At 59.5% G+C, this 15086-nt stretch overlaps 1 protein-coding gene across 40 annotated transcripts in view; it reads right to left on the bottom strand.

Annotated features, from left to right (window-relative positions):
• Positions 1-9675, bottom strand: part of OBSCN (obscurin, cytoskeletal calmodulin and titin-interacting RhoGEF) — a 170265-nt gene extending 160590 nt beyond the window's left edge. For 18 of the 40 annotated variants that reach the window (XM_063707457.1, XM_063707463.1, XM_063707466.1 and 15 more), the window contains exons 1-8: positions 9483-9674; positions 4902-5907; positions 3963-4232; positions 3239-3499; positions 2575-2883; positions 1844-2110; positions 971-1252; positions 385-660 (exon numbers count right to left, since the gene is read on the bottom strand). In XM_063707457.1, the coding sequence (XP_063563527.1) occupies positions 385-660; positions 971-1252; positions 1844-2110; positions 2575-2883; positions 3239-3499; positions 3963-4232; positions 4902-5889 (2653 nt within the window). In that variant the 5' untranslated portion in view covers positions 5890-5907; positions 9483-9674. Of the gene's footprint in view, positions 1-384; positions 661-970; positions 1253-1843; positions 2111-2574; positions 2884-3238; positions 3500-3962; positions 4233-4901; positions 5908-9482 lie in introns of all 40 variants that reach the window. The other 22 variants (XM_063707495.1, XM_063707503.1, XM_063707506.1 and 19 more) reach the window with 4 other exon arrangements.
• Between the last annotated feature and the right edge of the window lie 5411 nt (positions 9676-15086).

Genomic DNA, 15086 nt, shown 5'->3' with positions numbered 1-15086 from the left:
CTGCACGTGAGATAACGTCTGGCAGTATTCATGACTGTGCCTCTGTCATCTATAACCAGGTGCACCCAGGCTGTGAGGAGCTCTGGCTCTAAAGGTACCTTCTGAGCAGCTGCAGAGCCTTCCCCACCTATGTATGAGCTGCAGACTGAAACTCTGCTTTGGAGCAGCTTAACAGAAAGTCTGAAAGACTCCTGGGCCGCAATCCTCGAGCCTTCTGAATAAAACTAATTCTTTTAAAACCTTGATTTTTTTTTTCAGTTGACACTGTCAACCATTTGCTGGAGAAAAGAAGGGTCAGGAAGGTCAATCCTGCTCTGCTGGAGGCAGCCGGACCTGCTCCCCACCCCACACGGGCCCAGACGCATGCACACACAGCGTGCTCACCAGAGACGCGGAGCCGGAAGTCCACAGAGTCCTCGCCCACACGGCAGGAGTAGGTGCCCTCATCCTGCCTGGTGACTGTGGCTGCCACCAGCCGGTGCCGCGTCCCCACATCCTCCTGCAAGAAGCGCTCACCGGAGTGGCCCAGCTCCATGCCATCCTTGTACCAGTGCACGTGGACGTGGGCTTCGGAGGTCTCACACTCAAACTGCGCCGGGCCCCCAGCCACGGCATCCACACAGCTGCCCGCCACGTCCTTATGCAGAAAGCACGCGAGGCCTGCAGGACACAGGCTGGGTCAGGCACTGCAGAGGCCCTGAGCACGAACTTGGCCACAGTGCTCACAAGCTGGAGCTGGTCCGGCTTCTGGGACCACACAGGACACCCAGGCTCACCAGGCCAGAGGGACCCTGCTTGGGCAAGCAGCCAGCACGGCCTGCTGACTCTAACCTTGGGACTTGTGCCCACCAGAGCAACCACCCAGTTATGGAGTCCCTCCCCCTACCAAGCTGGGCTCGCCTCCACTGCCCTGTCCCTCACTCTCCCCACAAAGTCAGAGAACCCCACAGAGGCTGCCAGCTGCTCCCACCTTGCACGGACAGCTGGTAGGCGATGCGGCCCCCGTGGCTGACGCACTCGTAGAGGCCTGCATCGTCCCGGGCCACATCTCGCACAAGGAGCACCCGCCGCCCGGCCGATGCCTGCACCTCATACTTGGGGCCTGGGGACAGTGTGCGACCATCCTTCAGCCACGTCACAGCCGCAGCCTGATCTGACAGCTCAGCCAGCAGCTGCGCCTCCTCGTGCAGCCGAGCCAGCACCTCCCGGGCAGCTGCGGCTGGCGGCTTGTTGGCAGTCAGCTCTGGGGCCGCTGGGGGCCGGGTATGCGTGGCCAGAGGGGAATGGACGGAGGGGCACAGAAAGGTGAACAGAGGGGAATGGACGGAAGGGAAGACAAGGAGAGACAGACACGGGGCAGAGAAAGATAAAGGGAGGGACCCAGGAGAACAGCACGGGAGGACAGCGAGGGAGAGGCAGGCAGGGCAGACAATGGCAGAACAGAGGTCACAGATACACCAGAGAAGCAGGGGAGACGGAGGTGGAACAGCCAGGCATGGGATGGCAGAGACAGAAAAAAGCAGGAAAGAAACAGAAGGGAAAAGATTAACAAGATAGAGGAGGCAGGAGGGGGAAAGGAGGAAAGGGGGGAGATAGACATGAGGCTCTGCCCAGCAGGACCCCTGCAGCCCCAGGCCCTCACCCAGACACCAGGGACCAGTGCCACCAGCCAGCCTGGGTGAGTCCTCGCACCCCCACCACCCTGCCTGCTTCATCCCAGTGACCTGCAGGCTGACAGGGTGTCCTGGGGCCCTCAGACCTGTAGCAGCCCTACCTGGAGCCCTGACCCCGCCCACCCTGGAGAAATGAGGCTCAGGGTCCCAAGCTGGGGCCCTCCACCTACCCTGGACCTCCATCCGGATGCTGCTCTCAATGCCGTTGGCCACAAACTTCAGCTGCACCCCGTGCAGGCTGGCGGGCACCTCCCGGATGGTGAGCGTGTGCCGGGTGCGATCACAGTGGATCTCATACACACTGCTGGCCTTCAGGGCCTGCCCATCCAGGAACCACTCACCCGCTGAGGCCACCGTGAGGTCCACGGAGAAAGTGACCTCGCCACCCTCTACCGCCTGCACCGCCTTCAGCGGTGTCCTCACGGCCAGCTTGGGGGCTGTGGGGCGGGCAGCGTCAGAAAGGGGCCGAGGAGGAGTGGGGAGTGCTGAGGGGGTCTCTGTCTTCCCCTTCTCTTCCTACAGAGCCTAGACCTAAATGTTCCTCCTCCAGGAAGCCCAGCCAGCACACAGAGCGACCATAGCACGAGTCAGGCTCATGAAGGAACAAGGACAAGGTACAGCTGCCCTGAGACCCCTCCAGCATCCTACAAGCCCCACCAGAGTGGGGCAGCCCAGGAGCCCCGTCCCCTGGGTCTGCTGGAGACAGGCAGGCTCCCAGGGGCCCTGTAGTGGGGTCACCTATCCTTCCCACCACGGACACTGCACCAGGGCAAGGCCTTGGCAGCCCCCCTCCCCACAGAAGGTCCCCATGAGGCCACTCTGGCCTCCCCTGAGGCTGGACCTGGGGGATTCCAGGGCAGGTGAGCAGCCCCGTAGGTTGTAACAGGGAGGTCCCACTTACCCAGGTGGACAGTCCCCGGGAACTCGAGGTAGGGACTCTGACCAAAGCTGTTGAGAGCTGACACTCGGAACTGGAAGTTCCCCTCCTCCACCACATCAGCCACGGTCAGCTCAGGTGTAGCCACCCATTCAGCCTCGTGGCACCTGATCCAGGTGTAGGTGCCAAGCTTCTTCTTCTCTACCAGGTAGCCGTCGATAGTGACAGGGCGTTCCCCATGGGGTGGCGGGGACCAGCTGAGAATCACGGAACTCTCCGTCCTGGCCTTTACCACAGGATCCACAGGGGGTTGCAGGGGAGGCTTCCTGAGGGCTGTGTAGAGGGTGGGCAGAGGTCACCTAGTGGGAGCCTCTTCCTGAGCCCTGGGTCTGGAATCACCTGGAGGGGTGTCACAGGATCCCCAGCTCTCTTGGGGCTGCTCTGGGGACCTGGACCACTGGCCACAACCTCCAGCCCCAGACCTGCAGCCACTTCTCTGGTTGCAGCTGAAAGACTGCGCGGAGGCTCAGGGAGCCTAACCTTGGAGGGCCAGGGCTATGGTCTTGCCCCGCGGCCCTCCGTACAGCAGGCTGAAGCCCAGAGAGCTGAGGTAATGGAGGGCAGGGGACTGGGACCAGGGAGACAGCAGGGAAGCGATGCCATCCTGGGAGCACCCTCAGGCCCTCACCCGACACGCAGAACTGGGTGGACGTCCGGCAGTCGCCAGCCATAAAGGCCACCTGGCCCACATCCTCCAGGCAGCACTGGGAGATGGTCAGTGTGTGGCGCGTGCCCTCCGCGGAGATGGCCACGCGGCCCCCGGCCACCACTTCCTCCTGGTTCCGCAGCCAGTGGACGGGGCCCACCGGGACCGCCAGCTCCACGCAAAACATAGCCGTGTCGCCCACGCGCACCGCCGTCTTCCGAGGGAGCTTTCGGAGGAGGTTTCCTGGGGTGGAGGGAGCCGGGCCAGTCAGACCAGCCCCTGCACGCCCCGCTCCAGACTCGCTCCTCCGCTTGCCCCCTGTCTCCCGGTTCCCAGCTGCCTCCGATTCACTCCCCCGCGCAACCCCTTACCTGTCCCGCCGGCCCAAGTCCCAGCTCCGTCCCACAAGACCCCTGCCCACTCCGTCTCCCCTTCCCCCTAATCACCACCCCGTGCCCCGCCCAAGCTTGCTCCTCCGCCCCCACCTTACCTGCCCTTCCCGCCCCAGTCCCGCCCCTGCCTGCCCCAGTCCCAACTCGTACCTCGCAAGCCCAGTCCGTCTGCACCCTGCCCGCCCCCGTGCCCGCCCAGCCTGTGCGGCCTGGCTCCCCCCTCCCCCGCCCCCGGCTCCCTCCTCGGTGCCTCCTTGCCCCCGCTACGTCCCCGAAGCCGCCCTGTGCCCCGCCCCGTGCCCCGCCCCGCCTGCCTTGGACTGCGAGCTCCGCCACCGTGCGGCTGCCCTCTGGCGTCTCGCAGATGTACACCGCGTCGTCGTCGGCCGAGACATTGCGCACGGTCAGGCGGCGCTCGGTGCCCTCCTCCTCGATGCCGTACTTGGCGCTCGCCCACAACCGCGTCTCCTCCTTGAACCACGCGGCCTCAGTGGACGGCTGGGGCACCTCGCACAGGAACGTGGCCGACTCCTTCTCCCGCACCTCCAGATCTTGCAGCCGCTTTTTGAAGGGAACCGCGGGCTCTGCCAGGAGAGAAGACTGGTGAGAGGGGCGGGGCCGGAGGGTGCAGGACGACGGCGGGGTGGGAAGGGGGAAATTGGGGGATTGTGGGCGGGAAAGGAGACTGGAGGATGCAGAGGTGAGGGTGTGGGAAGGAATAGGGGACAGGAGCAGAGGGGCTGGGAGGCTGGAAAGGAGAGGGTGCAGGGTAGAGGAGTGGGCTGGGGAGAGGAGCGAGCAGGAGGCAGAGGGGCTAAGGGTTGGGAAGGGCGCAGGGGAGGAGACAGGAAGTTGGGGGGCGGGGGAGTAGAAGAGCAGAAGGCAGAGTGGTGGAGGTTGGGTTGGGAGCAGCGGGAGGGAGGGGGCGGGGCTGAGGAGGTGGGATCCCCTGCGGCCCCGCCCCTCTCACACCTCTCGCCCCTGTCTGTGGGCCAGCGGTGGCGGGTTGGGGGGGCGGCATGCGAAGGGGGCGGGGCGGGCAGGGGACTGGGTGGGGAAAGCGCGTTGCGGGTCTTTAGGACAGGTCGTGGGGCGTCGCCCGCATTTTGCGCACCAGGAACGGGCACCTGCAACCCTGGATTCCACGACCGGACAGACGCGGGTGGGAAACGGCAGACCGCAAGGGCGAAAGGACCCAGGTGCACGGGTTGGGGAGGAGCCTGGGCCCGCGCGCCCCGCACCCAGGAGCTCACCGCGCACTATGACCAGCACAGAGCTGTAGGTCTGGCCCACGAGGTTGGACGCTGTGCAGGTGTAGAGGCCGCGGTCCGACTGCTTGCAGAAGAGGATCTTGAGCACGAAGTTCTCCTGCGCGTCCTCGTACACCACGTGGCGCCGGCCCTCGGTCACCAGCTGGCCGTCCTTCTTCCACACCGTCTCGGGCTTGGGCTCGCCGGTCACGTAGCAGCTGAGGCGCGCGTGCTTGCCTTCAGTCACCGTGCAGGTGCGCGTGCCGGTGCTGGGCGGTGAGGCGGGGGCGCCCTCGGCGCGCATAGCCTCGCGCCGCCGCTGCAGGTGCGCCAGGAGCGCGGCCGTGGAGGTCCCGGGCCGGCTGGCCGTGTCCGCGGCGTCCGAGTCCACCACTAGCGCCGCGGCGGCGCTGGCAGCGCCCAGCGGGTTCTCGGCGCGGACCTCGTAAGTGCCGCCGTCGCGCGGCCGCGCCGCCCGAATGCGCAGCGCACTCGCCTCGCCGAGCTCCTCCACGCGCACGCGGGGGCCGTCGGGCTCACCCAGGCGCCGCCCGTCCTTGGACCAGCTCACTGCCGGCCTCGGGGAGCCACCCACGCGGCAGCGGAAGGTGGCCTCTGAGCCCTCGCGCACGCGGATGGACGTGGGCCGCAGCAGGAAGTGCGGCGCCTGCTCGGCGCACGCGGCCTCCGCGTCCACCTGCAGGCCCACGGCAGCGAAGGCCTCGCCTATGGCATTGCGCGCGCGGCACACGTATTGTCCACTGTCGCCCAGCGCCAGGTCCAGGATAGTGAGGCGGTAGAGGTCGCCGTCCTGGGCCAGACGGAAGCGCGCGCCGGCCGCCACCGGCTGCTGGTCCTTCTCCCAGCTCACCTGTGGCGTGGGATTACCCACGATCTGGCAGCTGAGGGTGGCGTCCTTGCCCACCGACACCACGAAGGCCTTGGGCCGGGTGAGAAAGCGGGGTGCCCCGCTGAACTGTGGCTGATCCATGAGGGTGGCGGCGGGGACCTGCAAGTAGGTGGGGATGGCCTTAGTGGGGATTGGAATGAGGCCCGGGTGCACCCTACCGTGCCGCCTGAGGAACCCAGTTCAACACCTCCACACATCCTATTTCCCCCCCACTCCCCGCGCCCTGAGGAAGCATCACCGGTTGGCACCGTGACCCAGAAGTGCAGACTTGCCCCTTTCTGGGCATTTGGGGTTGGGTAACCTCACCTGCAAACGGCTCTTCTAGCCGCTGAGAACATCTCCTTCCCTCTCCCTGCCTACAGGGACCCACTGCCTCAGCTGCAGTTACTGGAGCACATGTCCCAAACCTACACCCCCTAGCAACCAGGCAGGGCCCCCTCCCGCGCAGTGCCCGCTATTTTTGGTTCCTCCCAGCCTACAAGCTTTGCTGCACCTTCCTGAGGCAGGCAGACCTGCCTGGTGCACTGTAGGCCACTCCCTACCTGCGGGGTGGTATCCTTTCTCCTACCCCACACACTGCTGCCTCTCGGGCCTAAAACTTCAGCTGGCCTGTGTGTCCCCCACATCAAGAAGGGGAGGCTCGCTGAGCCCCGGCAGGCCTGGGTGCAGGAGGCCTACCATGGGCACCGGTCTCATGCCCGTCTCCTCTGCCTATCGCACAAGGAGGTCACCGGTTCTCCACCCTGGCAGGCTCCCCTCTGAGCCTCTTCTAGGTGAGATGCACCCTCTGCCCTGGGCAAAGCCCTTACTCCCTCCTCTTCCCCCCGACCCCTACGCAGCTCTCCTTCAGCAGCCCCTCCAAGTTGCACTGAGGGGCCAGTCCGGCCTGAAGCTGCCCTTGCTGCAGAGGGGCCTCACCTCTTCTGCAGGGTCACACACCTCCCTCCTCCCCAGGGGCATGCTCTTTATCCATGAGCTGGAAGGACTGGAAACCACTTAGCTGCTTGCTCCCAGGCCCCTCCACTGAGCCCCAGGGTGGGATTGGGATGCAAGGGCAGGGCACAGTCAGGGATCTGGCTTGGGAGCATAGCTGGGGGACCCCAGAGTCTGGAGCTGGCAAGGCCCGTAACATCCCCCTGGAAGGGCTAGAGACCTCCAGGCTGAGACCAGCTGGGCTGGGTCAGCCAGGCCCAACTTGGTCACCCCACAGTTCTCAGCCACACTGGGCAGCTGGACATGCTGCAGGGTTGAGGGTGGACACCAGTGCCAAAGGCCCCAGGTGACGCTGTCCTTTGACCACCCCAGGCGGAGCCCAGCAGGCCAGCTGCCCCAGTACAGATCCCCCCATATAGATGGTGTGGGGTGACACTACCCTGCCTATGCAGCTCTTCTGTAGGAACAGCGGGTGTGAGTGGGTCCCACTGGCACTGGGCTGGCCCGGGGCGCCTTAACTCCCTCCAGCCCTGGCAGGCACAACCACCCCATGGTGGAGAGGCCCCCGCCAGGGCACCTCCCCTGTACTCTCTCTCAGGCCAGAGCCACCAGCTTCTGGGCCTGGGCTGCCCACTGTGGGCTGAGCCAGGGTGACGTTCCCAGGCCCTTCTCCTGGTCCTGTGATTCAGGTAGTTAATCCCCCTTAATCTCCTTGGGCAGTCTGAGGCTGGAGCAGGGCTGGACTGCGCGCAGCGGGTACCAGTCTGCTGACTCACTGTGCAGTCAGCACCTATGCTGCAGCCCAGCCTCCCCACCCACAGCAGGGCTCTGGGGCTGGGGAGGACCTGGGCAGGGGCCTGCCCACAGCAGGGACCGGGGTCCGAGTTTCACCCTTTCTGGGAATTTGCCTCTATGGGCTTCTCCCAGGACTCAAAGGGCTACTTTGACATCAACTCTGCAGGGCCCACGAGCTCTGGGCTGTCCCCAGCACTCTCCAAAGTCATACAGTCAGGCCAGGTGTGGTGGCAAGCACATGTAATCCCAGCACTGTGGGAGGCAGAGGTGGGAGGATCCCTTGAGCCCAGGAGTTCGAGGCCAGCCTGGGCAACATGTGAGACCCCCATCTCTACAAAAACAATTTAAAAAAATTAACTCGACATGGTGGCAGGTGCCTGCTGTCCCAGCTACTCAAGAGACTGAAGCAGGAGGATGGCTTGAGCCCAGGAGGTCAAAGCTGCAGTGAGCTGTGATTATGCCACTGCCCTCCAGCCTGGGCAACAGAGCAAGGCCCAGTCTCTTAAAAAAAAAAAAATCATATAGCAGGTCTGTGGGTTCCCCAAAAGCAGAACGGGGCATCCTCTCCCCCAACCTCTGCCACACCCAGATCCCCAGCTGGCCCTGCCAGGGTCACAGTGGAACAGATGAGGCAGCATGTGTGGGTAGCCTCTCTGGGCCTAGAGGACCGGGACAGGTCAGGGAGCTCCCGTTACTGCCTGTGCTGAAGGGACAGAGGTGCACAGGCTGACCTTGGCCTGGGAAGAGCGGGTAGACACTGAGGTCCTCATCAGCTGCCAGGGATGGCACTATAGCCCTGCATTCTGTCGCCTGGTGCAGGCCCAGGAGGCCGACTGCAGGGTCTGGGGGGCTCATGGCAGCCCCATCAGGAGGCGTCCCCACCAGTCAGCAGGCCTAGGGCCAGAGAGGGGCTCACCAAGCAAAGACACTTGACGGTTCAGGAGTCATCCTCCTCCCTGACAACCCGTATCACAGATGAAGAAACAGGCCGAGCAGGAAGGGGGCCACCATGGTCACCCGTGGGGTTCCCAGGAATCCATCAGGCACTGGGACATCTGCAGAGGCTGTCTTTTTTCTCTGCCACGTTTTGGGCCTGGGCACCCCACGAGCTTCCCCAGGAGGGGGAGACTTCAGCCTCCCAGGAAAGCCTTTTACCCACCATGGACCACACTTGGGCTCCTCAGCCCCTTGAGGCCTCATTCCAACACTGTGGGACCCCCCCGCCACCAAACCATGCCCCGGGTGACAGGCCCCACCCACAGCCGCCCACCCCTCAGCAGCCCCTCCACCCTAACTGTTGCAGAACTTTGCCACTCTGGTCTTCCAGGGGCCCGGGACCATCACAGGGAAGAGTCCAGAGTGGGAGGCAGCTCCCAGGGTGCCACCTCGCTGGCCCTCCCCACCCCTACACTGACAGACAACCTGGGCAGCCTGTGCTCCCGTGCCCTTCCAGCATGAAGTTCCAAGGGCAGCGCCCCAGGGCTGTGTTTCACCTTAGACCCCACCGGAGTCTTCAAGCGTTCTGGGAAATTTTTTCCTGGAGTCAGGTGTCAGCGCCCCTCTGGCTGTCCCCTCCGCTGAGCCAACAGGCCCAAAATAGCCCCAGCTGTCAGCGGGCATCTATCTCAGCAGTGCTGGGGGCAGGGCCAGCCGGACCCCCAGGCCGCTCTCTGAGCAAGGGTCAACTCCGGGGTAGAGGGGACCGTGGGTGCAGGGCACCGCCCCGGCTACCCCGCAGCCCCAGGCCAGCCTAGTGGCTCCATCCCCATGTGAGCAGCCCAGCTCCGGGGCTCAGAGGGAGCAGAGGCTGGAACCCCAGCCCCGCCACAGGGAGCTGCACCGTGGCCAGACTCTGAAGGCTTCCCCACTCCCCAGACGTGACCTTTAGTGGAGCCACCCTCCAGGGCACAGAACGGCCCCCACCCTGCCTGGCTCTGTCTCCTCACCTCTCTCTATGGGGGCTCTGGGCAGCACGCAGGCTGGGAGGCAGGGGCTGTCGGGTCTCACCTCCCTCCGAGGGCCCAGGACCAGCAGGCTGCCTACCAGCAGCCCACACTCCAGCCGCTCCTCAAACTGGACGGGGACAAAAGGACAGGCGGACACTGTCAGCTGGAGAAGCCTGGGCCCGCCCCCACCCCACCCCCTGTGCCGGCCAGGCCGGCCCAGCCCAGCCCCAAAATAGCCCGGGTGTCACTGTCCCGGATTCAGTTTCACCCTCGGCCCCGTGGGAGGCAAAGGGCAGATGCTTGGGGCCACACCAAGGGAGTGGGGGACAAATGCCTGTGTCCTTAGCAATGATGGAGGCCAGGGGTCACAGCCAGGGATGGGGGACCCTGTGTCCTCAGCAGTGATGCCAGCCAGGGGGCAACGGCCAGGGATGGGGAACAGACACCTGTGTCCTCAGCAGTGATGAAGGCCGGGGGCCACGGCCAGGGACAGGGAACACCTGTGTCCTCAGCAGTGATGCAGGCCGGGGGCCACAGCCAGGGACGGGGGGACCCTGTGTCCTCAGCAGTGATGGAGGCCAGGGTTGCCTGTGTTCTCAGCAGTGATGCAGGCCAAGGCCCACAGCCAGGGACGGAGAGACCCTTGTCCTTAGCAGTGATGCGGGCTGGGGACCACAGCCAGGGATGGGGGGACCCCATGTCCTTAGCAGTGATGCGGGCCAGGGGCTGTAGCTGGCCTGCTCCCCCCTTCAAACCAGCATCCTGGCATGTGGGGCAGGAAGGAGCCTGGGGGACCCAGGAAGGCTCTGAGGGAGACAAGGGACCACCCCAAGGGGAGCCCAGGATGGATCTTGAGGCAGCCCCAGTACTGCCCCCAGAGGGGACCCAGGACCACCCCCTAGAAGGACCCAGCACCCACCTGAGGGCCAGCGGTGGAGGGATGGGGGCAGGAGCCTGGTGCACCCTGCTTGGCCAGGCCCAGGCCACTGCCCACCCGGGGGCCCTCCTGGAACACTCAGCTGGGTCTCAGAGTCATCTTTACATGGGAGCACAGGAGTGTCCTGTGAGAACCCAGCCTGACCGGGGGGAGGGACCAGCCCTGGCGAGGGGACGCTGATGGCACCCTGCTTCATACCCAAGAGGGGCTGGCCCTGTCCCCACGGCTCTGGCCAGGAAGAAGTGTGGACCGGGCACTGGGCAGGCCCCAACGGGGGAAGAGCAGCCAGAGAGGGCCACCCAGTGGGAGCCCAGTGCCTTTCCATGGAGGGCCCAGGTCCAGAGGAGGAGCCGAGTCTCTACCCACAGGGGCCTCCATGGAGGGAGGAGGGAGCCAGGACGGCATGTGAGGCGGGACCCTGCACCCCGCACCTGGGGGCATTTATCCTGCGGTGTGCTGCCAACAGGGCCCCAGCTACCAGCACCAGGGAGCCAAAGAAGGGGCCGGCCGGGCAGGATCTGGAGCTGGGCCCAGGAGGACAGCTCAGGCTGTGGCAGGAGGGAGGGTGGGGAAGATGGGGGTGCCCAGAATCTGCTCTGTGCCTCCAGGCTTCGCCCCATCCCTGATCCAATGCCAGGCCTCTATGTGTCCTCACAGCGTACCTCAGGCTCTTCCGGGCAATGGCCAACATCTGTCATGTGTCCTCAATCAGAAGGAGGGTGAGGGGTCTCTGGAGTAACGGTTATGCCATTCTGCAGCCTTATCTCATGACTGATCACTTCCAAAAGCTCACGTTCTAATCCTGTCACCTTGGGGGTGAGCATTTCAACGTGTGAATCTCCGGGACACACATTCAGTCCACAGCACCAGGGAGAAAGGAAAGGCTGGAAGGAGAGCCCACTCCCCCACCAGGAGCTTGGCCCTGAGCTGCCCCAGCCATGCAGAAGTGTGTGTGCATTGTGTGTGCTCAAATACGTGCCCCACCCCCTCCCGGACAGGGCCGTGGAGGGTGCAGAGAAGACGGCTGTGCGGGCCAGCCCCTTGCAGGGCCTCCTGGACCTGGGAGAAGCAATGCCCCCACAGCCTCCAGGAGTGGCCTGCCCTCCTGACCCTCTTCACTGCTGCCTGCTCCGCTGCATCTCCAAACACCACTGCCAGCCTTCAGGCTGGGTTTTCTGCCTCCTTCACAGGACCCCTGTTGTTCCTTATTTCCCTGCAACGTATTTGTTGAAGACAGTGGGATATTCACACTACAGAGCTTCCGGAGGCACTGTGCCCAGGGTGTCCTTCACACCACGGGAGGCCACAGGACGCAGTGGCTGGCCATGGACCTTGCCTATTCCTGGCTGGAATCCACTGCAAAGAGAACTTTCATGGAGCTGCTGTCTGTTCAAAGGGGTACAGGTGGAGGAGGAGCAGACACAATTTCCTGAGGAAAGCAAATGTCACTGTGTCCCTTGAGTTGCCAGCTTCCACAGGGATGTCCCGCCATGAGCCCTCCTCCCAGGGGCTTTCACAGCTGGGTGGGCTGGCATCCTGGGTGCAGTTTAACTGAAGGGGGTGTTCTCACAGCCACCTCCCAAGGCCTGGGGGATGGTGGGCCCGGAGGCCTCAGACCTGCACCTGCTGCCCAGGCGATGGGGTGGCTGGGCCCCAGGTGCCCACAAACTATAGGCAAAAAAAACTGTAAGTCAGTCCTGCAGGGTTTCCTGAACATTTTATGATCCCCAAGTCGTATCTGAACATGTCAAGAATCTCTGGTGTCTTGGCTTGGGTGTAAAGATGAAGTTCTTTCCTCCTCTGTATTCTAGGAGGAAAGAGGGTTTTCATTCCCTTATGAATGTTAGGAGGGAAGGCATTTTCCATCCTTGACCAGCTTGTAGATGACACACATTCAGCAAACGCACATCCCAGCAGCACCGAGAGAACACACAGGTGTGTCACGCTTTTGCGTTCATAAGGCCTTTTCATGTCAGTATCTTATTAGATATTCCCAAACAAGGGTGTTTTCTCATCTTATAGAAGAGAGGCCTGAGGCTCACAGGGTGAAAACAATTTGCTTAAGCCTGCACAGCAGCTGTGCTGGCAACGTTTCTCCCGGTATAAATGAGAAGCAGCCTTTGTGGCCACAGAGATGTGACTGCTAAGTGCATCGTCCCACCCTGAAGGAGATTCTTCCTCAACAAGAGGACATTAGTGCAAAGACTGATGAAGTCTGTAGTTTCGTGGGTTTTTTTTTTTAAGCATAAGGGGTTAAATATTATGTAATTAAGTAATAAGGCAGTTGTGAGGATGCAACTGCCAAAAGTTTGAAAAAAGCTGCCCAGATGGAAATCTGCTTGCATTTGTGCAAGCAGATAGGTGAGGGATTTTTACTGTACTGCCATGTCCCCTACCTGCCCCAGCTTTATTGAGTTATAATTGACAAGCAAAAATTGTTTATATTTAAAGTGTACAATGTGATGTGGCCTTTTTGTTTTGTTTTGAGACATAATCTTATCACCCAGGCTGGAGTGAAGTGGCGCAGTTTTAACTGCGCAGGCTCATGATCCTCCTTCCTCAGCCTCCTCAGTAGCTAGAACCACAGGTGTGAGCCACCATGCCTGGCTCATTTTTTGATTTTCTTTTTTTAAGAGACAGGGTCTCCCTGTTTCCCAGGCTGGTCTTGAACTCCTGGGCTCAAGTAATCATCCTGCCTCAGCCTCCCAAAGTGATGGTGTTACAGGCATGAGCTACTGTGCCTGGCCAGAAATGGTAAATTATAATTAAAGGCTTCTGTAAGTCATGCTGTCATATTTTAATGGAAATACCTCCTTTCATTGCAGCTGGGTTGCTTACAAATACACTACTTCAAAGTAAACTTTCTCTAGTAACATATCAGAAGCAAAGTAAAATCTATTTGGAGCAAGTAAATCTGACTGCTACCCCAGTAAGTTATTGTTTTAATTTTACTTACTTGTTATTGATACATAACTGTACATATTTACAGGGCACATGTGATGTCCTGATGCCTGCATACAATGTGTAATGATCAAGTCAGGGTTTATGACACCATTCCCTCAAACACTGATCATTTCTTCACACTCCAAATCTTCTCTTCTATTTTGAGGCATACACGGGAAGCTGGTTCCTGGACCCCCGCATATACCAAAATCTGTGCATACTCAAGTTCTACAGTCAGCCCTGTGGAACCCAAGCATAGGACAAGCCGGCCCTCCCTACACACACAGGTTTGACATTCTGAGAACACTGCTGGTTCCCTTCCCATTTGGTTCCAGAAAATCTGCGTATAAGTGGACTCAGTGGTGCAAACCTATGTTGTTCAAGGGTCAACTATATATGACGAATTATTGTTACCTACAGTCACTCTACCATGCTGCTAAACACTAGAACTGATTCATTTTCTCTGTGTGTCTCTACCCATTAACCAGCCTCTCTTCATCTCCCTTCCCGCTTCCCTCCCCAGCCTCTGGTAACCATCATTCAGTTCTCTACCTCCATGAAATCAACATGAGTGAGAACTGGTGAAACCCAAACATAGTCTCAAATTTAGCTTTTTTTTTTTTTTTTTTTTTTTTTTTTAACTGTAAGAGGCTAAACATTCTTGAGGAGGACACAAAAAAGTCTGAAGACAACTGTCCAGATGAGAATCTTGCACTTGCACAAGTAGAGAGGAGAGTTAGTTTTTATACCATCGCATCCCCAATCCCAGCTTTATTGATGCATAACAAATAAAAATTGTACATATTTAAAGTGTACAATGTGATGCTTTGATATATGTCTACATAGTGCAAATTAGCTCCCACATACAAATGACAACATGCAATATTTCCCTTTCTGTGCCTGGCTTATTTCACTTAACATAATGGCCTCCAGTTCCATCCACGTTGCTGCTAATGACAGGATCTCATTCTTTTGATGGCTGAATAATACTCCATTGTGTATATGTACCATGTTTTCTTGGACATTCAAGTTGATTCCATATCTTGGCTATCATGAATAGCTACAGTGAACATGTACCCTAGTAACATATTGGATAGACACCACACACTTAGGTAGCATAAAACAAAAGAAAGTTATTTTCCTTATATATTAGAAACAGACTAAAGCTGTTTTGAAAAACACCTAATTTACAAAGTTATTCATGTGTATTAAATTGCACCATAAAAATAACAGGGCCTTTGTCTTCCTGGGATTTTTCTCCTGGGCCTACCTCAGCACGTTCCTCTTTAGATCACATGTTAGGCTACTTTGCAAAGCTGGTCTGACAACAAGAAATGCTATTATGGAGGAAAAGATCTCTTATTTCAATTCTCTTGTTCTCCTAATTTGAAATGGGTTTGTCCATTTTGTTTCTATTTCAAGACCAAGGGGTAGAAGCTCTTGGTTTTTCTGTTTGTGCTGCAAAAAAAAAAAAAGAAAAAGAAAAAAAAATTCTATTATATGGTGACAAAATATATTTTTAAAATCATCTATTACAAAATTAGGCAAAGTCACATCAAAAATGGGAAATAAAATGGAAAATCCTACCTTTTTAGATAAGGTAAATTGTAGAGAAAAAAATGACGATTACTAAATACGATCATTTATTTCACTTCTACATGGTAGAAGGTTTATTAAAATAAAGAGTTGGTGCACAGCTGCTGTGGAAAACAGTATGATGGTTC

Source organism: Gorilla gorilla, chromosome 1, assembly GCF_029281585.2.
Source record: "Gorilla gorilla gorilla isolate KB3781 chromosome 1, NHGRI_mGorGor1-v2.1_pri, whole genome shotgun sequence".
NCBI lineage: Eukaryota > Metazoa > Chordata > Mammalia > Primates > Hominidae > Gorilla > Gorilla gorilla.
This window is presented reverse-complemented; position numbering and strand designations above follow the sequence as displayed.